A 27748-nucleotide genomic window follows, 5' to 3' on the forward strand; every position below is an offset into this window, starting at 1 on the left:
GGAGAATCCCTGAGGGAAAATGATAGGATGGAAGATAACTCGCATAGTTGACGCAAGAAGGGGGTATTTGTTAAACGGTGTCATCTGCGATTTCACTTTATTTGATCCTCAAGGAGACGAATCGATGTGGAGCACGGCGCGAAGAGCCTCGACCTCTTGGCAAAGTGCGATTTTTTGCAAAGATTTGTAGTCATCCGGAATTAAGAAAATTATTTGCCTTTTCACCATTTTGAGTGATGGAGTAAATGAGACATAAGTTATCTATGCAGGATTAGGTTTGCAAACTACAATATTTTGTTCATTAATATTTTCAATCATGCTAAAAAGCGCTCAGAATAGTATTAAGCACTATAGAAATATAACCTCCCATTTCAGTTAAGTACGAATTTAAACCAGTTTGTAATTATCTTATTGAAAAATATTTCAACATTTTGATGATTCATTAAGGATTTTTTTTTTTTTTTTTTGGGGGGGCAAAGTGAACTAAGTGTTTCTTACATCACAAAATAAGTCTTTTAATCGAGGCGCTCATTAATCATGTCGCTGCAAGAAATAAAACAAATATTAGTCTCTATAAATAATAAGAAAGAAATTACAAAAAATTATGTATTATTTTCATAAATTTTATACCATGCTCTGACATCATTGGTATTAAGTCTCATATAATTAGATCAAAGGCACTTTGCCTTTATGAATTTTCATTTTTTGTAAAGATGTGCTATAAATGCGTGATATGTATATGTTTCTTTATGGAATGAAGGAGTGTTGAAGGTATGTATTTGCAATCGATGAATATTACAATCGCAGCTTTGCAACTCATAAATATTTCACTACAATAAGTCAATCTCGACTTTCCGTTGCGAGAAGCAATCTCATAATCTTATTACCCAACAAGATTAATTAGGGAGCCTGCAATTTACTTGTAAGTCTTTTGGTTGCACCTCTCACAAAAGAGCTGCAAAATTGTTGTTTATTAATCAATGACAATCAAATACACATCGATTGATTTATGATAAACTTGATTTCATATTTTAATCACAACATCAATGATATTTTTTAAATTTGAATGTAATTTGTCAACATAAATTATTAAAACAATCTCAATACGTTTGTTCAGAGGAGAGTTAGAAGACATTTAACATAATAAGTTCGATTACAAAGACGAGTGACCGATTTCACATGTTTCAGGAGCGTGGAATGTTTTCGTAGGAGTAAGAGGATGAATACAGGAGAAGTAACATTTTTGTTTGTGTTATAATTTTTTAAAATAAAACTCCTAAATTCTTTAAGCGTTTTACTTTCTTATTCTTTTTCAGAAAATATTGAGAACAAAAATAATACGTAGTATTTTCCTGGCAGGCAACTAGGGATGGGTGAATGACCGTCAGAAAAGAAGTAAAACAAACATTAAGCGGAAAAAAACACAACATATTCCCACGAGCATTTCCTTTCTTAATCTGTCCATGTCAACAACAATAAAAACGATATAAATGTTTAATGGTGTCGGCATTGCGACGGTATGCTAAAGATGTTTAATGTTTTCGTGTTTGTACAATGTATAGGAGAGATGGCTAGATGCGGGTAGCACTCTTGAGAGGTGTTTGTGACATTGCACGTCAGGATGTGTGTGTGTATTCACATTTTAATGACATTGTTTGATCGATATTGTAGGCGTAAGATAATTCCTGCCCCCAGAATGAGGTGTGAATGGATGTCTTTTGATTGGGAAGAACCGAGAACCTTTACAAGATGCGGGTCGATCTATTGTTTATCACTTCGTAGGAATGCGAGAAGAAAGCGCTTTGTCCGCCACCAAGTCTGTTGTGGACGGACAATAGACCGTGGAGGAGTTTTGTTTTCTTCGAATTTGCTGACTGACCATCGTGAATGAATGAATGAATGACGAGATCACATATGGATAGACTCATCGTGTTGTTCATTCTAATCGGTTTGCTTCCAGATTGATCTCGTACACACACTCTCACAAATCGCATTCGTTGCACTGTTGATTCAACCACTGCCAGGCCGGACCCAGAGCTGGACACTGATTTGCCTTGTACTCCAAAATCGTATAACTTGTGACCATGGAAACACTCGCCAACCACGCTAATCGTGAAATCAAAATGGAGTCTACTTCTCCGCAGGAGTTCAAGATGTTGAATATCAAGTCGGAGAAGATAGAGAGATCTGGGCTGTCGTCGTCGCCGCCGAGACTGGCCATCGACTGCGGGGACTCTGCTCGATCACCAATACCATCACCCATGGACCCACCGGGAGGTCACAGGGTACCCTACCCAGTACAACTTCATTACCCTTACCAATATGCCTATAGCAATCCTATGTATGGAGAAGGAACCTTACCACCACCGCCTGATCGGTATCTCCCGCCTCATCTTCATCAGCAGCAGCAGCATCCGATGTATCAGCCACCCATTACCGGCCCAATGTCCAGTGAAAAGCCGCATTCTAACGGCATCGGTAAGGCAGTGGCGTTTTCATGTTCGCACGCCATAAAAGCTCTCATTTGTATCATGGTGAAGATCTTCTTTTTCCTCTGGGTTGATCTGCCTCCTTCAAGATTGAATATTATTGCAGATCCCTCAAAAGGAATAATTTTCAAGCTATTTGTTCCATATTCTGACATATGGTTTCACTAGCCTTTGTCTAAGTAATATTATGTTAAAATTATGGAAAGCCAAACAATATCAGCCAAACTTGCCTATTTTTCATAATCGCATTCCAATTGCTTTTTCTTGTTTGCCCGCCATAAGTTATTTTTTGTATCATGATTAATAAGCTGCTTGGCCATATCATCAAATCCGTTTTTACTCACACGTGTCGAAGTATTATATTGAATATGAAAAGCCTAAAAATGTCAGCCAAACTTGTCAACCTTTTAGTGTTTTAAACGCATTCAAACGCCATCGTAAGACGGGGGCGTTAATGTGTTTGCCCGCGATAAAAGTTTTATTTTTGTACCACGTTGAAAGTACCTTAAAAGTCATATACAGCTGTTTGAATCACGTTCTAAAATCTGGTTTAATTTGCATGTGTCGAAGTATACGTTAACGTTATTAAAAGTAAAATAATGTCGGTCAAACTTGTTGCCTTTTATATTTCTTACATTTACGAATATCTTTCCCCATGATTTAAGTATGAAGAAAACTATTGTAGTTTGAGGTTGAGTGCTACATGTAATTGTGATAATTTGAGCGTCTATACGGCAAGTGCTTTGTGGCACATTTTGACATCCCATAGCTAAACCAATTTCTGAACCATGTGCCGAACTATAGCTGTGTGATTGTATAAAAGGAGACAGTCGACACAATTTATATGGGAACTTCTGATTCTAACATTTGGAATGTACATGTAATAATTATCATCATTATGCAACATAATAGCACACAATGTTTCCGAGCGCTACATACTATTACATGACTTTGTAATAGGTGTTAGGTGTGTAGACCTTTCCAGTGACGTAATATATATTTTTGGTGTGATTGGCGGATTTTATTAACCTTGTTGATAATCTCGATGAAATTTGAGTAATGCAAAGAGACACTGTCATATCAATCACGCTAATGTTGATTTTTTTTTAATAAAACGATAGATGGGTGATTGCACTATTCTGTCCCTTAATGATGTTGGGGCTTGTTTCCATTGATTAATTATAGTGTTAATGGCAGTACGACGCGAAGAACTAGGGTAGCTATATGGTTAATTTTCCTCTTTAAGATTATGGTGAATTATCTTTTTTTCCATTTGCCTCAATTTGTTATGGATTATACCAAGAAAAATCATTCTATCCATCTTAATTTTTTAAAAGGCAATATTGATTTTTTTGTTTTTACTGAAAGTCCGCATCCGGGACTTACATCCGGGTCTCACCGTCAACGAGAGGCGTGTAATAAAAGGAATGGTCAAGGTTGTTAGGAGGAAGGCAACAATGGAAACTTGAAAATAAGTTTTTACGAAACAAAGTTTAATTTTTTCAAAGTGATTTTTAGGTTTCACGAAGGGGGGATGCAAGAAAGTATTTGCATTTCATTGTTATCGTTAATTTACATTATATCATTTTGTGACTATAGCCAAATTGTTTGTGCTTATCTAGTCCAAAATCAATTCTGAATTTGCATATTAATTGCGAGACGTATTTGATCAAAAATTGACTTGCAGTTGATAATAAGTTCCTTAAAATACCAAATTGTCATTTTCTACCACGTCTATTAGAAAGGAAAGTATAGTATAGGTCTATATCAATATGATATCTGGATAACAAATCGACGGTTGGATCGGCTATCAATCCTGTTACTTGGGAGGAGATTGATTTTAACTTGATGGATACAAATCTATTCAGTTCTATTGTAATTTAGATTAATGATTATAGCGATAGTATTATGTTGAACATTTTTAATGCACCGGCGTTGTTACAGCGTGTTCGCTTACGATAATAAGTAATGGGTCTGAAATACGAGGGAGAATATTTCTAGACCCGCACTGCATTTCCCGGTTTTTTATCAGACTTGCCAAATAGAACCAATCAGCTAGTTGATCAATGGGGAATTTCTGTGACAGATTTTCAGATTTTATCTGACTCCTAAGCAATTATCATTAAAAGAGGTGATACCACCATTCATGTACATAATTTCTACACACTGCAGCACCGCCAAATCATAACAGTGCCAATAAAATACGGAAGCTTTTGCGGCGGGGTTCTTTGTATCTATTCACAACTTCAAAGATACCATAAATCATTCTGACTATTTTTTTCAATCAAAGCCTGTCTTGGTGGAAATTTGGCACATCCGATTTCCATTCGAAGCATGTGATAAGTACATGTCCTCGGCTACATCATTATAGGTTTGGTATATCGTACGATGGCCACATGCATGAATTAAAGTTAGGGTGTTTATGGCCAAGCTTCGTCCCCATTTGCACCTCTCAAAAAAAAAAGAGGCCAATTTTCCGGTTTTCTGAAGGACCATTCTATGGAGCACAAACCAGTAAGTTTGTCTTAGCCATGCAGCTCCATTGAAGATGGATATCTGATAGGCCTGTACCCTATCGGCACTCGTTCGGTCTCTCTTAGAACACCCCGTCCGCTGTCTTTCTCTCTCTCTCACACCCACAATGGAACGGGGCTAAAGGTGTCCCCTTTTAGGATACCGCCGCCCACAAACTCCCAATTCATTTCATTATTGAATGTTTCATTTTATGATAGCCAACTATTAAATCGACGCTTGTGTTTTCTTTCTTTCATTCCTTGACGGAGCAATTTCTTTTTTTTTCTTGGGGGGGGGGGTGATATGATCACGCGTGGCTATTGTAAGATTGACTATGATCCCTGAGGTTTATAGTACCAGTGTATAAGTAAACTATACACCGATGCGAGCCCGGTATTACCCATGTCGCTGTGACATTGAACTTGCACCCCTTACATCGGCGACTAACCCTCCGTGCTTTGTATGTATCGCAGGATCCACTTACCTCTCTTTCCAAAGCCCTCTTTTGTCTGGCTTCTCCTCCAATTTTTGGTCTAATTATCTAATTACAATTGAACGTTGAGCTGCACCTAAACTAATGTGATCATCCGAACAATTAGGGTTTTGGAAAAATAAATTTCATCTACAAGCTTTTATTGTAATTGAATTCATGCATGGTAAAAGTGACTGGTCGTTGCTATCACAATTATGAACAATACGGAAGTTAATCTTGTAGCCACTTAACATCATTATTACGATTCACTGGAAAGTAATAAAAAAAAAAACTTTAAAAATTTGTTTTCTTGTGATTTTCACTGAATTTGGGTATTCTCTGGGATACAAAATGGTGATTTTATCTTGTTTATCGCATATTCTGAGTGATATATGATTAGAACACTATTCAGAGTAAAATGTAATATTAAAAATAATCATCAGATGTAAGTAACTTAGAACTGGGTTAATGAGTACAACACAATGAAATGAATGGGAATGGTGAATCTTGATTGAAATCTTATATGACGTCAGTTTCTTACAGGGGTGTGAGAGTTCAGATTTTTATCTGATTTCAGATTCAGCCTATTTTTGGCTTTCCTCTGTACAAAAAGTATGGGAGCTCTTTCTATTTCAGACTTTTTCAACACTTCAGCTTTTTTCAGATCTTTTTATTTGTGATCACTCACACCCCTGGTTTCTTAATATACACGTGTCATTGAAGGCCCACTTGTTAATTGGAAGCCTTCGGTTAAATATAATTTTATTTCTGTCTTTATAGACCCACCTCGTAAACAACGAAGAGAAAGGACGACTTTTACCCGAGCTCAGCTTGATGTTCTTGAGACGTTGTTTAGTCGGACCAGGTATCCTGATATCTTCATGAGGGAAGAAGTCGCTATGAAGATTAATCTACCAGAGTCAAGAGTACAGGTGAGTTATTACCCCCATCCCACACACACACGCGCACACACACCCTCAGACCAGTGAAGCGTTATAGAACACTTCCCTGCTCAGACACTCTCTCAACCACCTTATCACACACAATCATCATCCACCCCCTCATTTACACAGCAAAAACGTTGTTTAAACGTTTATACAACAGTGTTTACTATAAGGTAGTTGTTTAACAATCTATAATTTATTGAAAACAAAATATTGAAAACCAAACTTTGTTGTCTAAGATTTAAAACGCTTGTTTAATCCGCTTAAACAACTTCTGTAAGGTTTATCTGGTAAACAACGTTGTATAAAAATTAAACAGCCTTTTTCTGTATATATCTACGTTTGATTGTCGATAAGACAGTGGCTTCCTGGTTTGTTCTGATATAAACGTAATTCGCAATCAAATATTAATAATTATTATCATTATTATTCATTTGACCAAACCATAAATAACGTGAATTCGGAAATTTGTAGAGCTCCAGAGATGATACTGAGAGAAAAAAAACTTGATGTCTTTACACGATTCGAACTGCATGCATAGGGAAGACCTAAAAAACAACCAATAGCTGACAGTGATATAAAAAAAAGGTTTGTTACTCATGAGTTCTAAAAGTGGATAGGTGGTTTCAAGAGCCAAAGATTTGGAGACTATGACTTATACATATAGATATAGGTGCTCATGTAATCCCTACCCAAAAATCATCGTGCTTGCTGTGATATCTATATCATATATATAGAAACAATCCTTTCAATGCCAACATATATTTCAGGACTATTCACTCATACATTCAGAAACATATCTCTAGTCTGGTACAATAGTTGATATCAAATCTGTTCTTTTGAGGGTAGTCATTTTATTAGCCCAAACCTGAAATTCAGTGAGTGTTGTCTCCAAAAAGTCGGTTTTTATTTTGTTTTAAAATAGAATAAGATGATAATTAGAAAGTTAAAGGGATGGTCCAGGCTGGAGATATATATATCTCAATAAATAGAGTAAAATGCTGATAATTTTGATCAAAGTCGGATAACAAATAACAAAGTTATTGAATTTTAAAGATTTCCACTATTCCAGTGAAATAGTTCTAAGCATGTCTTTGTGAATATTCATTAGGTGGGCTGATGTTGTCATATCCCCACTTGTTCTTTTGCATTTCATTATATGAAATTAGGATTATTCATTTTTTTTTCTACCAAGAACTAAAACAATTGGATTGACAACTGATTAAGTGCATTAGTTATTTATTGCTATAACTTATTTACTTATCAACACATGTATAAAATATGATGATGATTTTATGTAATAACATAAGAAAAAGGAAAGTGGGGATGTGACATCATCAGCCGCCTAATGAATATTCATGACGATGTGCATAATAACTGTTTTTTTTACAAAATATTGATAAAACTTAAAATTTAATGACATCGTTATTTGTAATCGGATTTTGATGAAATTTTCAGCATTTTGCTCTGTGAATTTTACTCTATTTATTTAGATATAAATATTTTCAGCCCGGACCATCCCTTTGATATTTCGATGTAGAAATTATAAGCTAATTTGCAGTGTAATTGGAGTACTTTTTATTATTATAAACCAGAAATGGTCCCTTCATACGACGCATGTGTGCTTAAGGGGTTTAATGACCGCATGATCAATGATGAATTGTTATCTCTATGAGATATGAAACAATAGCCGTATTCCATTAACTCTTCACTCTTAAAACAATTTAGCGAAAATAGCTATATTATAACCAAAAATGAATAAATCCAGCTCACTTTAACGTCTTCTCGCATACCACCACTACCCATGAATCTATATTCAAAGGTTCAATTTGTGTAAAGTATTCTAATTTTCAATGAAAACTTTGTTTATAATCCTGCATGGAAATAACATGTAATGGAGACCGTTCCTATAATAGTCGAGAACATATAAAATCCCTCAGGATTTTCAACATAACGCACAATCCAAATACCGAAACAGTAACAATGTTTTCTATCTGGATGGGTCAATTAGGGACCTCTTTGAATGCTTTACCATTCATTCTTCATGACAGAGTAGTAACCATCAATTACAAGTGACAATATCAAAAGAAATCAAGGGTGAAATTAAACAGTCCTGCATATCATTATAAAGAAAAACATGACTGGGATACTTATTCTGAATTGTACCTCTATATTATAAAGTATCTTTATGCGGCGTGTCTGGATTGCATATTACCGAAAACTATTAGTCCTTGCAGTATTGACATTCAACAAAAAAATTGACATTTGTGGTCGAGTGTGACTTGTTTCTTGAACCCAGCCTCTTTTCATCCATCCTACTCGCGGAACATATCAAAGCAAAATTGTAAGATTGCTTTTCATACAAAAAACACGCGCAGTCCCGGCATTTGTTTTGATATGCAGCATTAGAAGTAGTGAATAATCGTTAATACCTCGTATGCCTTTGTAGTAGAGCGGCTAAGCACCAAAATCGTTCACTTTTTGAAGAAAGCATGAAATTTTGCACATGGTATCTATGATACATGAGGATTGTAAAAAAAAATGGATCAAAAAAAAAAGCGCCCTCTGGGGGCCGCCATTTTGAATTCCAATATGGCCGCCAAAATCATAATACTTTTGGCCATATCTCCTGTTCTATTGCACCTAGGACTGAGATTCAAACGTCTTTACCCATGTTTTCAGTGTCTAGGAACATGATGGCAGTGTTAAAATCTATGTCAGAGGTCCGCCATATTGAATTCCAAGATGGCCGACAAAATAAAATTACTTTTGCGCTCGTTTTGTGCAGGTTTTTTTTTTTTTTGCTATTTCACCTTGGAGTTAAATCTAAACGACCATTCCTGTGTTTTTTTGTCCAGAAAGTTATTACTTATTATCATAATCTATATCAGAAGTCTGCAAAATTGAAATTAAGAAATAACACCCTCTGGGGCCGCCATTTTGAATTCAAATATGGCTGCAGAAATCAACATACCCTCTGTCCATATTTAGGAGTTCAAGTGTTTTCGATGTCTAAAAAAACATTGCCAATGTCAGAACTTGCATCTGCGGTATTTGATTTCAAGATGGCCGCCTTGCTATTACACAATATATGTGACAATATACGATATGCCAATGATCATGATACCTTTGAACATATTTCAAATGAGCTCATTTCACCATATAGCCACAATATAGTCTTTTTGCAAACCTGTTAATACCTATATTTGCACGAAGACAAGCACACAGTTCAAACTTATATATCCATTTTGGTGATTTGAAAAATTTTGGTTGTGTCAAAATCAGAGGATTCTCAGATGGCCACCATGTAGTCCGCGCTAGTGCAACCATTAGGCATTGACATACCCAAAATAAGAGTGTTAGACAGTTGGATTCCCAGGTAAGGATGTTGGCTAACCTTGGAGTGTCTTGCAGAGGATCCAATAATCAGCGAACAATTAACTGCACTGTTGATGAGATGTTTGTCGAGATTTTTGTGGTATAGATGAAAAATAAGGGATAAGGATGTCCTGTCCACATTTATCTATTCTGATCTCCTACTTATAACATACCCCTCCACATTTGCAAAGTGCAGTACATTCCAGCTTTGTCTTGAAGCACTTGCAGTTTCCCTTGCAAGATTTGATGCAGTTACAGGAAATTAATTCAAGACAAGCTGCTTCGGCGATGGGCAAGGTGGACCACTTAGGAACAAAACCATCTGATTCGGTCGATTCCCACCCCCATTCAGTGACATCAGGAATTTGAGGTTGTATTTCAAGTGATTGTCCCCACACATGGCCTGACTGGTAAGCTGATCGCTTGATGTGTTGTTCTAAGACAGCTCTTGTGGGAGGGATGTTCTCGATGTTTCTTTTCATTTTTGCGAAAAGTTCCATTCTGGCTTCATTGACACGAGTCTCATCACTGGTCCGGCAGTACATCAGGACAACGAATCGTTCAAGTTCTAGAACAACTTCATCTGGTAGTTGTGCTGTACACGGCCGTGACAGTGCAACAAACGTGTTGGTGATATCTGGCCATGCAAGCAAAGTTTTCCATGCAGATTTCTTCCCGTGGTTGGCGAAGTAGGATGTTACATCACATCCAGTGAATGCGTGAAAGAAAAGCAATCCTTTGGCCATCTCTGGGGATATTGCATGGGCAATCTCATGGATTGGAATGTACCTGAAATCCTTGCCAGTTCCAAAAGCTATCCAGAGTTGCTCGATGTCTGGCAAGTCCTGGAAATGGGCAAGAGCGAGCACAACAACATCAGTATCAACAGTTCGTATCATTGCTCTCTTGAACCCGCAGTTCATAGCATCTTTGACATGAAGAAGGATACGCGTATCTGCTTCTTCATGCGAGCATGGTTGAAGTCCATCTGTGGTGTAATCCTCTCTAGAGGTGACAACAGAGTCCAGTAGGGTGGAAATGATGACCTTGTCACCTGTGTCCTTGGAAACACATTGTTGTCCTAGGAATTGGAAGAGTTCATCCTTATTGTTATCATTCCGCAAGAAGTTTTTCCAGTTCCCTGGAAGCTTCACATTACCAGACACCCTCTTCCTTGTGCCTGTACCTCTGTTTGCTCTTGTTGAAAGCTTTAAACTGTTCTTGAGATACACGTCCCAAACAAGATCAACCCGCTTGACCTTTCCAAGTTCAAACAAGATGTGCGGGATGAATACTTCCTGTGCATATTCAGCAAAGGTTTTTGATTCCTTAACTGGAATCAGATGCACAAGCGCCGCACCATCAAGGATTGTCACATCTGTAGATGGAGTGTTTGTGACAGCTGACGGAGTATTGAGGAGAGTCTCTAGCAATCTAACCAGATCTGATTTGGTTCCTTGTTTAAGTGTTCCAGACGAAGAAAGTGATGGGGGATATTTTTGGTTTTCATGCTTGAAGAACTCTTTGATGTCACCTTCTCTTGTCTGACTGGCAATGTATAGTCGTGAGAACAATGCGCAGTCGCTCTTCAGATCTATTATTGTCTGCTTTTCCTTGGATGGACCCACATGCTTTCGATTGCGGAAAAGTGGAAGTGAATTTCGTTTGATGGGTGCACTGATGGGTGTTTCGTTTTTCAAGAGGCGTTCCTCGATGAAGGTTTCATACTTCTTCTCTCCCAGGGTGTGAACTTGCTCCATACTCTCCACAACTTTCTGCGGCATGACTTCTTGTGAATCTATTGTTACCAATTCCTTTGAACGATCCATGAATGGATTCCCCAACTCATCCATTACAGCAACAAGGGATCGCACATCATCAGCAAAGGATTTTTGCGCCGATGGACTCTGTTCATGATGCTTTGGATTAGTATCCACAGGTGACTTGTCAGCACTGCTCTCATACTCTTCAATGACCATGGCTAGATGCGGCCCTGCCACCATCCATCGTCGTAGGGCACCTGGATCTTCTGTCAGACCGATGGCTCCTCCGTTACCCTTGACTTGAGCATTCACCTGCTCATGCGCGTGATCCAAACCAATTGCAGAGTATAGATTCCCAGTTTTGTTTGATGTGAATGCACCACGCATGAAGTGTTCATGTACATCTGGGCACTGCTTGGCAAGTCTTGCCATGTCCTTAATGTGTACAGGGATCCAACGGGCATAGTGGATATGGTCTAGCGCAAAGAACCATGGAGCTAGTTGAGACAATGTCTGCACGTACAACTCAAAATTTGATGTCCGAATCGATCGCACAAATGCCAACAAAGTCAGTTCTAGATCAAGCACTGTGCTCCAAAATCGAAACATAGGGTAGAACTTGCTTTGCTGCTCACACCATTCTGTGAAGCTCTCCTCGGCAACAGGATACTGATGGATGGCTGATTCTTTTTCCTTCCTGAAAGATTGCCTTTGGAGAATGTACAGTGAAGAAGCAGTAATTTGATGGGCTCTCCTTGTCCGTGCTACATGTGATGCATGAATGAAACTATCCGCTGTCCCTTGTGTAGCAACTCCTGCTTGGGCGATAGCATTACTCCAACCAGTCATATCCAGCAAATCACCAAGCATTTTCAAGACAGCCATTTCGATATGAAGAGGGCCTAACATCATCACATACTTGTCTTCACCATAGCGCTCTGGGAATCGCCACTGGATCTGTTTCCCAAGGGCATACAAAGGTTGGTCCATCGTCAATACTGGTGTTTGTCCTGGGTTTAACAAGTGTGTTGCTTGTTGGTTTGTATACATGCAATGTATTATTGTTGCAAATGAGTGTGATACTTCACGAAATAATGGCATCAGTGCAATTGTAGTCGGCAGCTTACATGTATGTTGCATCTGCATATTTGCATGGTATGCAGCCCATGACACAAAATCACCAACCGAAAGGTCACCTTCTTCCATCAAAGATAACTGCTTCTCAAGCCATTTTTTCTCATTAATGCGGTCTTCATCAAACTTGTCCCTATCTGGTCGCATTGGTCCGTACGTCACTGGTGCTTTGTATTCCTTCGGCATTGATGGTGCAGGCAAGATGTTTGTGTATGCCAGAGGAAGAGGATGGATTCGCTTGCCTGTCTCCATGTCAACGAGACCTATCGGGTCAGCATCTGTTCCTTGATTGTTCTCAGTGGGGTGCTGACACAAGGAATGGGCAGTTCCATGAAAAGAGCCAACTGCTGTCGTTGCGCTGGGATTATGATCAATGTTGTCAACCTGTCCTGTCGTGAAAAGATCTTTCTTCAACTGAGGCGGGCAGACTACTCCATTCTCCTCAAAGCGATTGATGATGCCATTTGCGATAGATGATGATATTTTGAGAACCCGATCATATGATATTGCCAATCCATGCTTGTGGAGGCTGTCAATCAATTCACGATTTCGTGTCTGCGCATGAACTTTCAGGCCTATGTAAGTCGGTACAGGGACCTCTCTGTCAGCGTTATGTCGAACTGCATCTTTCTTCACACGATTGCCCTGTATGCTATTGAATATTATGAGTTCACTAATGGTTCGAGCTGCTCGTGTCGACGAACCATCTTTTCGCGTCTGCGACTTGATACTCGGACCATCAAGGATCATATTGACCAGTGCCAGCAGTCTGCTAGGAACTGTGTTTTCAGCTGAATCATTTATCAAGGATCCATTGAATTTTCTGCCTTGGGAGAAAAGTTGCTTCCTGATAATTAAAGCTGCATTTGCCAGTTGTAGCGCTTCAGAATCATCATCATCAAAGCATGTCATTTGGATGGCATCTCCGATCGCAGTGTCGTATGTCAGGAGAACATCTCTTCCTTGCCTCACAGCTTTCAGATATGGACAATGCAATAGGAGCCGCTCTTTAAGACGGGTTGAATTGACCTTTATCTCTGTATTGTCCGGACTCAGTTCCACCAGGCGCTCTGTGTACACAGAGACAAGGTCTACAAGACGGAAGACAGGAACACTAGGCCCAACCATCCTCCTTTCATCAATGTAAGAGATCAGCTCCGCAAGTGCGATACTTTTATGGGACGAGTCGTGACTGTCAGAAGAGCCTTGAAGTCTTGTGTTTCTCACCCGTTTATACCTGTAGAGAGAATGTGAAACGTAAATTAATGGGAAGTTTGAAGTCCAAAACATTTGTAAAATATCTGTTCAGAATTTAAATATTCTTTTGAATTTCATAAAATTTTATTTATTTTCAATTATATTTTGTATCAAGATCAGTTTAGAATGTTTCATTTATATTAAATCATAAATATAACACAGACATTCAAAAGCAAACACACAATTTTACATGCATTTATTTATCGATGCCTAAGCACCAAAAGGAATTTTGCAATTTTGTGCTGGGAGGGTACATACTTTTATATATTCCTCTGAAAAAAAAGCAAATTTTGATATCATATTCTAATATCACCACCACACAGATCTTTGATACGATAACGCAATTCGTCGATGGGCTGATAAAACCTCGTATCTCAAAAAAGCAAACTTTTCAGGAGAGCGAAAAAACTTTCTTATTTTAAGAAATTATGTGAATATTCTATGTTATTTGAACTGAATACTATGTTTGATAATTGAATTAATATGAGATGGTTGGAACGTGCAATATATAATTGTGAAGGGGATATAATGAGTTACGAGGTTTTGGCACAAGAAAAAAAATCATAAAATGAGATAGGAGGTTTTTGTACAAATTATGAAATTTGATATATTTTATAAGAATATGCAACTCATCATTCTTTGTTATGACTATAAGAAGGTAAATTACACCTTACACTTCACATTCATGAACAAAAAAGAGTAATTTTAACCTGAAAAAGAGTGATTTCATAAAAAATTAAGATACAAGGTTTTATCAACCCAGCGTACCTAACGTTCATGGGCTGTTAAAACCTCGTATCTCAAAAAAACCGAAATTTTTAGTAAAACGAAGAAAACAATCTTCCTTTCAAGAAACCATGTGTGTAGGCAATGTTATTTGAACCTTAGACAATGTTTGTTAATCATTTCGATTATGTGAAGTGGTTGAAATGCACTAAATATAATTTAGAAGGCGGGAAATGGAGTTACGAGGTCTGTGCACTTGGCCAAATTTGAATAAAAAGTTGAGATACAAGGTTTTTTTAAAGATATACAACTCCTGGGGTTTTCAGGAGATGAATTATACCTTAAACATCACATTTATATTTAAAAAAAAAATCATTTTCACAAAAATTTGAGATACGAGGTTTTATCAGCCGATCGACGGCATGTATCAGCATCAAACGATATAAAGCCTGGTATGAAACAAAAGATTTGAGGAAAACTTTTTACTAATTTTCTGGAAGGTTGCTATTTGACCATTAGTTATTTACAAATATGTGAGTGCAGTCTCATTTTGTTAGTAGATTTGAACATTTTGGTCTGTGAAAAAAAAAAAAAATCTGATATGCACTTTTCCTATGATCGTAAACTTTGTATTATTATATTTAACTGTTTGAAAGTTAATTTGAAATCATTATTCTTCCCACCAAAATACTACAACCATAGAGATATAAAAACATGGCACATGATTTGTGGGCAGTGTCTACTTTTTGTCAATCTAGGCAGCTATCAACATTTAAAACTCTCCATAATCCTTTACTTATATTTCATGTTGCAATGAAACATCATCATAGGTCGCCCCTCACACCAATTTCTCATAAATCAACTCACCTGTTGTATAGATCCGACAGGCAAGTCTTGTGATACTTTGCATCCAGTGCTATCATATCACCTGGGGCCAATTTAGCCAGGAGTCTTGTATCTTGAAGCTCTGTGGCATTCTTTCGAACTGTCTGGTCTATCCCAGTTGTTGTAACATCATGCAGTCCTGCAGTTCCAGCTTCTTTATCACAGAAAAAGCAAAGAGCTTGTTTCTGTCCAGTGGAATGGTAGTCTTGAACACTAGTCCGTCTCACTTTAACTCTGCTGCTGCAGCTGATACCGTTGTCTGGTTCTAGTTCACGCTTTTCTATTTGCCGATCCAATCTCATGTCACTGAACATATTCCGGCAAGTCTTATGCCACATTGCTTTGTTCGTTTGTAATGTCTCTTCAATGCCAGACCCATCGTCTAATTGTTCAGGAACAACATTCAAAGGAACTTTGCCTAGTTCTTTAAATTTTAACAGATTTGTTGCGAATGACTGATAACTTGTCCCTTTAGCTTCATGATTCCCTCGCCCTCTACCCTTCCAAGGCTGGGTAAGATATTCAGACGATTTCTCTTGACAGAGAATGCAGAGGGTCCAGTCCAATGGCGGCCGCTTTACTTCAGCCATTTCGCCAGGCTTTACTAGTCTGAACAGCTTCGACATCATGCATCACACAAGTGCTGCTGGACTGTGGGTAGCATCTGCACATCGGCACACTTGCTAACTGTTGCTATTCTCAACCCTGATTATCTTCCTCTTGATCCTGGAAAAAAAAAAGAAGAAATGGCTTATGATAAAGCGATAAGCAATAATCATGATGAAAGACTTGTAAGAATATAGCAAAAAGTGTTAAAAACTTCTCAATGAAGGTTTTAGCCAAATGCAGTGCTGCCAACACTGCGTGAGACATTTTAAATATTACTTGGCACGGTGAAACAGGCAACTAAAACAAAATTTACACAATGATTTGAATGAAAAAGATGAAGCATACTTCCAACAGCTGAATCAAATATTTTGTTCATTAGACAATGATATCTATTGCTTAAAAAAGTATTCGTTTGAGTGTCAAAATAATTCTCTTTATTACTGGGTGTATTGGCAGGGATCTTTGTTTTATTTTGAAATAACTTATTTTTAAATAACAAAGGCATTTATTTCAGCTGCTGCAGCTTTTTGGATGGCTTATTTTTAAAGAATAAAGGCATTTGTATCAGCTAATACAGCTGGTTGGAAAGTTCTTGGCTTTATTCTATTGTTTATATTCTGTATTTATTTGCTGAAGTACTACCTTAGCAGCTAAAATATTGCCTTAAGCTTCAAATGTCTCACGCCATGTTGACAGCCCTGCAAATACGATATAATCATAGTGTAATGCACGGTGACCATCTTGTGGTGTATCATGACAGGCTGTATTTCAAAATACAAAAAAAAAGAATACGAAAACATCTTTATGGAATGCAAATATTTGATTCATCAGCCCCCTCCCCCCAAAAAAAATCTTTAAATGTCCAGCAAACATATCATACCCCACTGTTTTCAGTTTCTTTTACACATCTTCTTTAAGAGACAATTATAATGAATGAATGCTAAACTCACCTAATTTTGTCCAACCAGAAGTCTATGCCTTTGGAAAGGAGGGTGCGTGTCTTCAGAAGAGAGGGTGATTGTCTTCTTCACTATCTGATGAACAGAAAGAGAAAAAAGAAATGTTTTCACCCTTTTCATGCTTTTCTACATACAATGGAGACCAAAGTTAGATAATATTGTATTAAATTTTAAATTAAAATAGGATGGGGTTAGGTGTTAACAAAAGTAAACTGTCTATTTTTATTTTCAATTTTGCTAAAATTATGCATCAGATGATACAAAATATCATGAATATAATTTTGAAGTAACATAAGCAATAATTCTCAAGAGATTCATAAAATAATCAATGCCATCTTGTTGAAATTAGAATTCTAAAATCGTATGTTCGGATACCCAACCTTTCCGGACGCTCAAAAATGCAATAATCACGGGGAAAGACTTGTAAGAATATAGGGGGAAAAAAAGGTCAAAACTTCTCAATAAATGTTTTAGCCAAATACAACAAAATCATAGTGTGAAACACGGTGGTCATCTTGGCGTGTATCATGACAGGCTGTATTTCACACAAGCCCTGTCACAATTACGACGAAGAATACAAAAATATCTTTATGGAATGCAATATTAGATTCATCAAACCCTCCCCCCCCCCATTTCAAGAAAATATATCATACCCAACTGTTCTTTGTTTCTCTTATGCATCTTCTTTAAGATACCATTATGATGAATGAATGCTAAACTTACCTAATTGTGTCCAACCAGAAGTCCATGTCTTTGGAAGAGAGGGTGTATGTCTTCTTCACTATCTGATGAACAGAAAGAGAGAAAAAAAAATGTTCATAAACTTCTTAAGCTTTTCTGAAATGGAGACCAAACTGGGTACCATTGCATTAAAAGAATGTGGGTTGGGTGTCCAGAGGCTTAACAAAAATAAATTGTCTAGTTTTTATTTTCAATTTTGCCAAAATGATGCACCCGATAATAGAAAATATCATGAATATATCTCATTTTGAATAATACTAGTATTAATTCTCAAGAAATTCATAAAATAATTAATGCCATCTTGTTGAAATTAGAATACTAAAATTGTTTGGATACCCAACCTGTCCGGACATTCAAGAACTAGGTATAGTCTACACTGTATTCTAGAAAGAGAATTGAAATTTCTATTGTTGCCAACTTGAGGAAGGAATGGCAATTGCCTCTGCTGCAACACCATTCCTGTCCTGAATGGATTAGAGTAGGTACATTTTCTACTTTTTTATATTTATAAACAAAAAGAATGATATTCAAATACACTGTGCATTGATCTTAAATTATCTTTAATGAATTAACTCCATTGCTTTTTCAGTCAAGGTCTACAAGACTACATTATGGTCCTGATGTAGGTCTAGACTAAGTTTAGATATACATGCTTTTGATTACTTTACACCACATTTATTCTATAAAGGAGACAATAATAGTTGTATTCTAGTGAATCCTTTCTTGAATTCACAATTTCAGTGAAATCTATGATACCATATTATGCCTGGATCCTATCCTGGCTTCGGCCTAATGATCCTGAATTCGAGGCTAGGCTAGACTACCTTAGGGACTTAGGCTTAGCTAAGGCTTAGGCCTAATTGAAAGATCACAAAAATCTATGATGACTCAACATTTTAATTCTCTTCAAAATTACCAGTGGAGACTGCATGTATACAACTTCATTTGACTGTTAAAAACTCTTCTGAATGATCATAGATCTATATTTGTAGACCTAGAGGTCTATGTAAATCTAGGCATACGTGCAAACATCACTTCTGTCAACCCGACATGATTTTGACTGGATGGGACTGGTGAACAGTACAACTATTTAACATGAAAAATATTGGAAATATAAGCATTTATCTTGATAAAAATGTATTGTTTCATAACAACTACAGCATTGAAATATCATTTTCTACATGAGTTAATGCTAAACTTAGCAGAGACTTACCAGAGTAGACTGCCAAGAGATGTCAATAGATGAACAAAACTTTTGACCAACCAGAATGAAGCAGCTGTCCATATCTCCACAACAGAGGGCGCATGTCTTATTCACTTTTGTGATTCTGAAGAACTTGTCATTACTCTCTTTCAAGGGTTATAACTTTTTGGTAAAAAGTGTAATAATCACCAACTTTTCACAATCTATTCAGCATACTTGAGGATATTTTTAAAAATTTATTTGATGACATTTAGTTGAATAATGATCATTTGATAGAATTTTGAATCTCATGGTAAATCTGCAATTTTCAGAAAAATGTAAAACAAATAGGTTTTACTCCCATTATCAATAGAAACGAAAATTTTAAAAAAATCTTAATTGGTTCCATTATGCTAAGAATTTAATTTTCTTTAAATCCATACCTCATACATGTTTAAAACATGTTTTACAAGAAAGTTATAAGCTATTTTGTACGCTGGTGTTAAAATTTTGGCGGCCATATTGGAATTCAAAATGGCGGCCGCCAGAGGGCGCTATTTTTTTGGATCCATTTTTTTTAATGATCCCTAATTATCATAGATACTATGTGCAAAGTTTCACGCTTTCTTCAAAAAGTGAACGATTTGGATGTATTTTGGGTCTTAGCCGCTCCACTATTGTGCAAACCGTTTGACTATGTACATGCAGATTTAGTATGCTAATCCTTCGATCATTTCGTCTACTCGAGAACGCACTCCCGAGGATTACACCTACACTAACACGTAATCTACACTTTATTTTTTTTCCATGCATCTATGGCAGTAATTTGCCAGACTACTAGCCCTGGTGTGCTGCACCATGCAGACATCTCCTTACTGTGGGAAAAGGGAATTAATTCGCTACTTTCCACTAAGTGCATGGTTCACTACTATTTTTTCTCATATTTTCTGGATGAAAAAAAAAGAAAGAGAATGGAATTCTCAGGTTTCTACTTGTTCTTGCTAGATTGTCGGTGTAACCAAGAAAAAGAGAATAGAGGAGTATTGTGAGTCGGGTGCTTGAGCCGCGGGGGATTGGAGTAGGCTCACAATAGACCAATCTTACATTCAAACACTCAAAGACCATTGCAGTGCCTTGGGCGGCGGGATACGTGAATACTCGCTGGCTTGTCTAATTAGCCCCGCTTTCAATGTTCAGAGGTACCCCTCTACCAGCATGTCGCCCCCATTGATATACCCCTAGCACAACCCGTTACCAGTGGAATGCAAGAAACAGACAGGACTTGGGACCCACGTGTGGTTTACGGAGTCTCAAAGACCACAGGTGTACGCTACTTTGCTCCTTTTTCATTTTCGCCGAGTCTTTTGTCGGCTTCAAATGAATGAAGGTGAAAGAAAGAAGAAAAAAAGAGAGGGAGAGAGAAAAGAAAGAAATCACCATGGAAGTGCCTCGGGGTGTGAACGTGTGGTAAGAAGTGAGTTGGAGTCTATAAATGATGACTTGTTAATGTATTCTGGTAGTTAGAGTGTCAGGGTGACCCTCATGAACTTCACCACAAGTTCTTCTTTCCTTACCCTGCCATTTTTGAACACGGTAATTGACCGAAATCTGAATCCCAAGTCTCGATTAGAAACCTCGCCTGGTATTGTGAGTTGCTGACTAGCCATCCATTGTTCAACGGGCTGTTTTGTGCGACTTTCCTGCATGTTCGTAAGAAAAGGGAAGAAAATTGTGACAGGTATCTGGAACAGCAACCCTCTGGTCCATTGAAACGTGCCCACCAAAAAAAAATGAAGGCCACTCAAACTTGAACTACTTGCTACCATCTGAAACCTATCTTCGAAAGTCGACACGGGGTAATTTAACAAGCCTGGTTTATGAACGATGCTCTTATTTGTTAAGCACAGAAACGTGGCCTAATTCACGGTCAATCAACTTGTAGTCATGAATCGAGTCCCAACTCCCCTGTTATTCACCAAACCCATTTTCCATTTCCCCTCGCAAACAATTCTCATTCCATTTCGACTTCGATGTAGAGAGCGTTGTCACTCCGTTAAAAAATGCCAAAATCTCAAAACAGCACAAGTGCCACAACGTTGATTCAGTCACTGTATAATATTTTGAAGGTCGAACATTAAAACATCTTTGGTCGAGCATTTCGAAAATCGAGCATTTCAAATATTTCTTTGATTTCTTCTTTTTAATAGTACAAAATTATTTTTTAGGATATTTCATTAAATAAGTACTAATTTCGAAAGATACTTATCTTCAAAGGGAGAGGACTTATTTTTGGAGGAGGAAGGGGGAAGGGTTCCGACCTATAAGGGTGGGGCTCATGTACTTGAAGAATCTCTGAGGTTTCTCTTTCATAATGGGATGGGGTAATACATGCGATTGTTCTCGTTTCTCTTACTCCCCCTTAATCAAATGAAACAGTTTTGTTTACGAACAAACACGCACGCTCATCCACTTTTCCCCCACTCTCACCAGCATGACCAACACTCTCTCTACAAGTTCCTTTCACAAAAGATCGCTGAAGTTGAAAGAAGATGAACAAAAACAAACTTCCATTAGAAGGCCATAGTTTTGGTGCAGTCGGTTAATATAACCAAACGCAACAACGGATCAAAATTCAAGATGAACTTTTGGGGTTTTTGATAGAAAAGTCGACCCCCTCGGTACTTGCGTACTTGACTCTAGAAAAAAGACATAAATGAGTGACTTAAATCATGCGAACTATCTAGATACTCTCGATGGTCTATGTTTCAATCTGAACTCTCGGTGCATTTTTGTAACTGTACTGTATATCACTGGGTTTTTACATTAAGCATGATTGCACTAAAGACTGTTAATTAGTGATGCAATTAGCAGTGTTTTCTAACCTATTATCATCATGATCATTAGAGGTGTTTGACGATCCGTCAAGTAGGAAGGAAGTGGCGTAAAAGCCCCCGTCTTCTGAACTACATAATTATTCCGTCGTAATTGTTTCATCTGCTCTCGAATCTGCTGATGTACAATCATTACCTCATCAACATTACATGTAATTTGCTCCCGATGTATACCTGAAGAAATTGAGAAGAGAATGCAGTTCGAGCTGACATTCTTGCATCGGGGTGACGGCGAGACAGAAATTAATTATTAGATGATGAGGGGGATGCCAGGTACTTAACGCTCCATGATTAATTAAGCCGTGATTGGGTAATTTTGATTGTCGTCGTCCGATTGAGATTAGCATACTTCAGAAGAACAAAAAGAAGACAATTGACAATTGAATAATGTCGAATGAAACTGGTGTGAATGAATATTCTATATCGTTTCAATATTTCTGTAATATTATTTTCGCGAAGGAGTGGATTTTCGGATGCATTTCCGAAAATGGCTGCTTATCGAAATCGGTATTACTTACACCAGACAATTCAAGATTGCTACGTTGATCTATCCAAACAAATTATGGAGATAATACTTATTAGATAGGCCTCCGGGATATACTTCATTTTCTATATAATTATATACGCATTTTATACATCTTTGTACACTCAGATTTAATTTCAAATTCAATTTCACTAAAGAGAATTATCACAATGCAAAAAGCTATGAGAAACACCCGAAAACATTTTTATTTTATTTGAACATTCATATGGATGTTTGACGAAGACATCATTAGTGCTCGGTATAACACCTTTAAAAAAATATTTTTTACCATTACCCGCCGTTGGTTAATCATGGTTTTTATTCGTGGCGGATTACTCATAGCGATGCGTACAAATAGCACACACATTTCTCACTCTATATGGGTGAATATGCACCCATGGAATAACCGCAATGCTATTTAAAGTGTCCCATGCTCAAACACAAAGTACGTTCTCTTTACACAAGCCCCGCTCTCTGTGTGCTTGCGTTCAAATCAATAAAGCTATCGCTCTTACGTAACAATTTGATATGGACCGAGTAGTGCCTGTCTTTACCATTTTTCCCCATTTCTTAAGTTGCATTGACCATTAACTTAAGAGCTCGAATAACCAGAAAGCTGACATAAAGTTTATGGGAAAAAATGTAGGCTTATATCAAGCATACATTCAGTGAGTCGATTGAAGCTCACTTTATAAACTCATACAAGAACGCTAAGATGAAACATTTGAAAGTTAAAAATTGTAAGATTGTTAAATATCACTGTTGCTGGATATGTTGCAATGATGGTTGCTATAAGTTCACATATCAATCAGTCTCCCTTTTTACACAGCATTTTATAACGCACATTAATTTTCATGCCCACTGCAACTGCTTGAGGTCGATATTGTACAAATGATTTGAAACAATGTATACAGATCAATAATCATAACTTGTATCAAAGACTTAAAAGTGTATCGGGTAATCCCTCTATATCTACAGTTGAAATGGTTTATCCTTGAAACCACTTTGCAAGACTGCAAATTGAAATAAAGTTTGGGAGGGTGACTAAAGAATAAACTGCACTCCTGCAGGATTCATTTTCGCCTAAGTTTGAGGCAAGTCCTACATGTACATGCTTTTGTGGAAAAAACAAATCAGCTTTGTTGGAATGGTTCTCCGAGTGCATTCTCATTACCGATCGATTGTTTGGACCGGTCCGTATACAGAGACCGGTCCCATCAACTCGGCAGGAGTTCCCTGCTTGGTGGAACCTTAATGCTTACCCTGTGTACTGAGTAATTATTGACATTGAGTAGGTTGGGTTGAAGGACCTCTCGCCAAGTTGTGTACAGATTAACCCACAGCGAGTAATGAAGAATGGTCGGAATAAGGAGGGGGGGTATAACGATAATGGACTTTCATGAGAATCATCCAAATAGCTGACCAAATGCATTATCTAACATGACAGTCTGATGAATTGAAACGTATTTCGTATATTGACGTTATATATTTTGTGAATGTTGTTTGATTAATGGTCTTTTATTTTTCATTACTTTTCTTTAGGTTTGGTTCAAAAACAGAAGAGCAAAATGCAGACAACAGCAACAGCAGCAACAGAACGGTCCGAACAGCAACAGCACAACGAACAAACCGCGTCCTGCAAAGAAGAAAACGCCACCGCCGACACCGCGTGAACCCGACGCGCCTACCACCACATCGAGCGATACACCGCCTTTCAAAGCATCGCCATCCGTCTCGTCGAGCATGCCCAATAACAACAGTATTTGGAGCCCGGCATCGATAGCCCCTCAGCCCATGACAAGTGATCATTTATCAGCAAACATGAGTAATAACAGTTGTATGCAGCATTCCTACACCATGCCTAACGCGCAACCCGCTGCAGGCTACACAGCGCAGGGTTACCAGTCACCGTACTTTGGCGCCGGCCTTGACTACCTCTCTCATATGCCGCAATTCCCCGGCGCCATCAACCACCAGATGGCATCGAGTGCTATGAATAACGGGCCGATGACCACCATGGCGTCGCAGCTGCCTCCACCCCACCACGCCCATATGCCCATGGGCTCGATGTCGAGTGCAGAGTGTATCGACGGTAAAGAACAGCCGCAATGGAAGTTCCAATCCTTGTAACCCAACCTGACAGAATCTCAGCACCGAGATGATCCCATTGAGTCCATCGTATCAATCGGGCGTGGTTCGGCAGCCAGGAAAATGTCTGGAAAATGTGCAAAATGACACTGATGTTCACAAAATGGCGGCTCGACTTAGCGAAATTACGACGCGCACACGAGGTTATGACAATGAAAGGACCAATGGGTATAGGAATCAGATTTGATTTATAAATGAATATTTTGAATGGAACCATCACTCAGGGAAATCTCGAGACAACATGAGGTTTCTACCGTTTCGTAATGACTCCATTCCTGAAACGCAAGACATTGCCGTTCGGACAATCTGAAATGAATCACATCTTTGCTCTTTATAATGATTGATAATAATCCATGAGATTTTCATGTGTTTCTCTTTTTTTCTAGCCATTTATGGTGTTATTAATCAAACTCGTTATCAGCACAATATTTATTGTTAAATGAGCTCATGCTAAAGCAAGCAAAACTTATTGCAAATCCGATGTGTTATGTTTTCATACAACTTTTAAGTTTAAGATATTTGAGGTTAAAATCCTCAATGATCGTAATGGTGGATATTTCTCTATCGAGCAAGTACATAACAAAATACCATCTTGTGAACAACTGATCAAACTGAAAAAGACTATGTTCTTATTCAACAAATTGCATCATGTGACTATTTAGTATGCCTATTATGAAAATATCGAATCAGTTTCTGCTTAATGTTATTTTAAGTTTTAGCGTGAGATCATGAAACAGATTGTGTTAGTACCTTGAATGAACGCATCTCACGTTGTCGAGTGCGTTTAATCTTAATTATTGTTGATCAAATGACCTTGTAAACAAGATGAACCACCAAAAACTTTCCCACCGAAAAAAATGTTAACAGGATTGACTGATTTATCCAACATGCAATGTAAATCTAGATGGTTTTATTTATTACAGTAGTATATGTATAGACAAGTGACAATTATGATTATCATTAACTCTGCATTACATTAGTGTGTTGCTATAAGTGAAACAAATTTCTTTCGTTTTCAATCATAGGATAATTCCTTCGAGAATCCCAGAATTATTTGCAATCAACTCGTCTAGGTTAAGAATAATCAGCTCAAACTTATTTGTTTCTTTGTGTCTTGTATTTGATTGATTTGCTATTCTGTTATGAACTTAATTGTTTGAATAATAAGTCGACTTTCTTTTTTTAAAACGTATTCTAAGACTAACTATCGGGCGTTTTGTACGACACATTGAAGTGTTGAACGAAGTTAACAACTATTTTATTGAGTCCAATTTTGTACCCCCTTTTCTTTGGTTTTAGTTTCCCAAGTTGGTTGGATATACAGGGTCAATGTTAATTTATGTGTTGTATAGAAAACAATGTTATAAAAGAATGTCACCTGACTGTGCTTATAAGGAACCATAATGGGAAACCTTTTGATTTTAAATTGAAAATATACTTATAAGTACCCATTGTGCGGATTTTAACTTTGATAACAGCCCCGATTCACTTTTTTTCAAGCGGGGCTTAATTTATATATCTTATATTATTGTGAAAGCAATCTCTCTAACACATCCAGTATTTAGAATTCTAATATTTATGTTTTGTAAATTATGTTTTTTTTCTTCTGATATTTATGTTGTCTTTTTTTTCTCTTCGTTTTGACCACAAACCGCATGGTGTGTTTGAAAATGTATTGACATAATTATTTTCGTCTCGTTCCTTTTGCTTTATCTTCTCATACCTTTGCCTCAAATTCAAATATTCTAAGTGTAAATAAATGATATATAGAGGGGGCAACGTCTTTATTTTTTTCCTTGATTCTATTCATTCCATGTTTAAAGTAGTGTCAGACAGACCGTGTAGTATACGTAGGTTATAGATATCTGAATATCTTCGTTATTTTCCCAATTGTTTCTAGCCTGACGCAACGTTAGGCATATTATGCACAGTTGAATGAAAATATTAAAAATTGCACGAAATATATTAAACGATATTCTGCCTTATTCATTTTTAAGTTCGTATCAAATAATAACTAAGATTATCAATTTGATAAAACTTATTTTGTATCCATCTTTCTGTATGAAAATGAGTGAGGAAATAAAGACGATGAGGGAGACGGAGAGAGGCAGAGAGAGAGAGAGAGGGGGGGGGGGTTGTAATAATAAAAACCCTGTGATATGCATAAAAATCACTCCTTGTACGATCAAAATACAATGTTGAGATAGACAAATTATATCCCCGATTCTTACACAATATAATGGAGAGAGAGGAGTGTGGAGAGAGCGGGTGCGGGGGGGGGGGGGCTGGGTTTGTCAAGGAATAGCGCATCAACCAAAATTGAGATGCATCCCAAGCATTTTTTTTAAAATAAAGTCCAGCAGTTTCTTAACTTGTCAAAATTTTGATGTAGATTTCACAAAATAATTGAGGGGTATATTTTAGAATACCTTATCATTGTTCATCATGACAGCTTGACTAACATGAGGAGGAGAACATGGGTCCTAGTTTTAACATTTTATCAATCTTGGACTTGTGTCAGTGAAATTTGAATCTTAACTCAATGTTGTTGTCAATCGAATGACCTCCAACGGCTGATCTAATCTTTCGATTCGGGGAATCATATTAGACTTTTATGATTTATATGGTATAAATATACAAACTTAAGGCAAGTTTTCAAAAATAGATTGAATACGTTATAAAGATTTTTCCTCACATTAGTTCTTTTTTTTTTATAATGGACTTTATATAAAAAAAAAGAAGAAAATGCTTGGGGTGCATCAATTTTGATCAAACCTAGCCCCCCCCCCCCCCCCCGCTCTCTCCAGACTCCTCTCTCTCTCTCTCTCGATTGTATTGTGTAAAATCGGGGATATATATAATTTTTATATCTCAACATTGTATTTTGATCGTACAAAGAGTGATTTTATGCATATCAGTCACAAATGCGATTAAGAACTGTCATACGAACGCCGTACGAACTATTTTTTAGAAAATATTGTAAGATCTTTTCAAAAAGGCCGTACGAATTCAGCGTTTGCAGACTGTTCGTATACCGGACCTAGGTTCGCAGCTTGGTCGATGGTCTTGGGCGTCGTACGAATCTCTCTCTTTTCGTAACACGGTCGTACAAACATTGTAAGAACTACACCG

At 37.5% G+C, this 27748-nt stretch overlaps 2 protein-coding genes across 2 annotated transcripts; both read left to right on the forward strand.

Moving 5' to 3' along the window:
* Window positions 1-1884: 1884 nt before the first annotated feature.
* On the forward strand, window positions 1885-26586 carry LOC129264403 (homeobox protein OTX). Its single transcript, XM_064102714.1, has 2 exons — window positions 1885-2478; window positions 6256-26586. The coding sequence occupies exons 1-2, from the start codon at window positions 2085-2087 to the stop codon at window positions 6462-6464; spliced, it is 603 nt and encodes a 200-aa protein (XP_063958784.1). The 5' UTR covers window positions 1885-2084; the 3' UTR covers window positions 6465-26586.
* Window positions 23616-26586, forward strand: LOC135154664 (homeobox protein OTX-like). The gene is made up of 2 exons (XM_064101511.1): window positions 23616-23711; window positions 24011-26586. The coding sequence occupies exons 1-2, from the start codon at window positions 23616-23618 to the stop codon at window positions 24596-24598; spliced, it is 684 nt and encodes a 227-aa protein (XP_063957581.1). The 3' UTR covers window positions 24599-26586.
* Window positions 26587-27748: the final 1162 nt, after the last annotated feature.

This window comes from Lytechinus pictus, chromosome 7 (assembly GCF_037042905.1).
Source record: "Lytechinus pictus isolate F3 Inbred chromosome 7, Lp3.0, whole genome shotgun sequence".
Classification (NCBI taxonomy): Eukaryota; Metazoa; Echinodermata; class Echinoidea; order Temnopleuroida; family Toxopneustidae; genus Lytechinus; species Lytechinus pictus.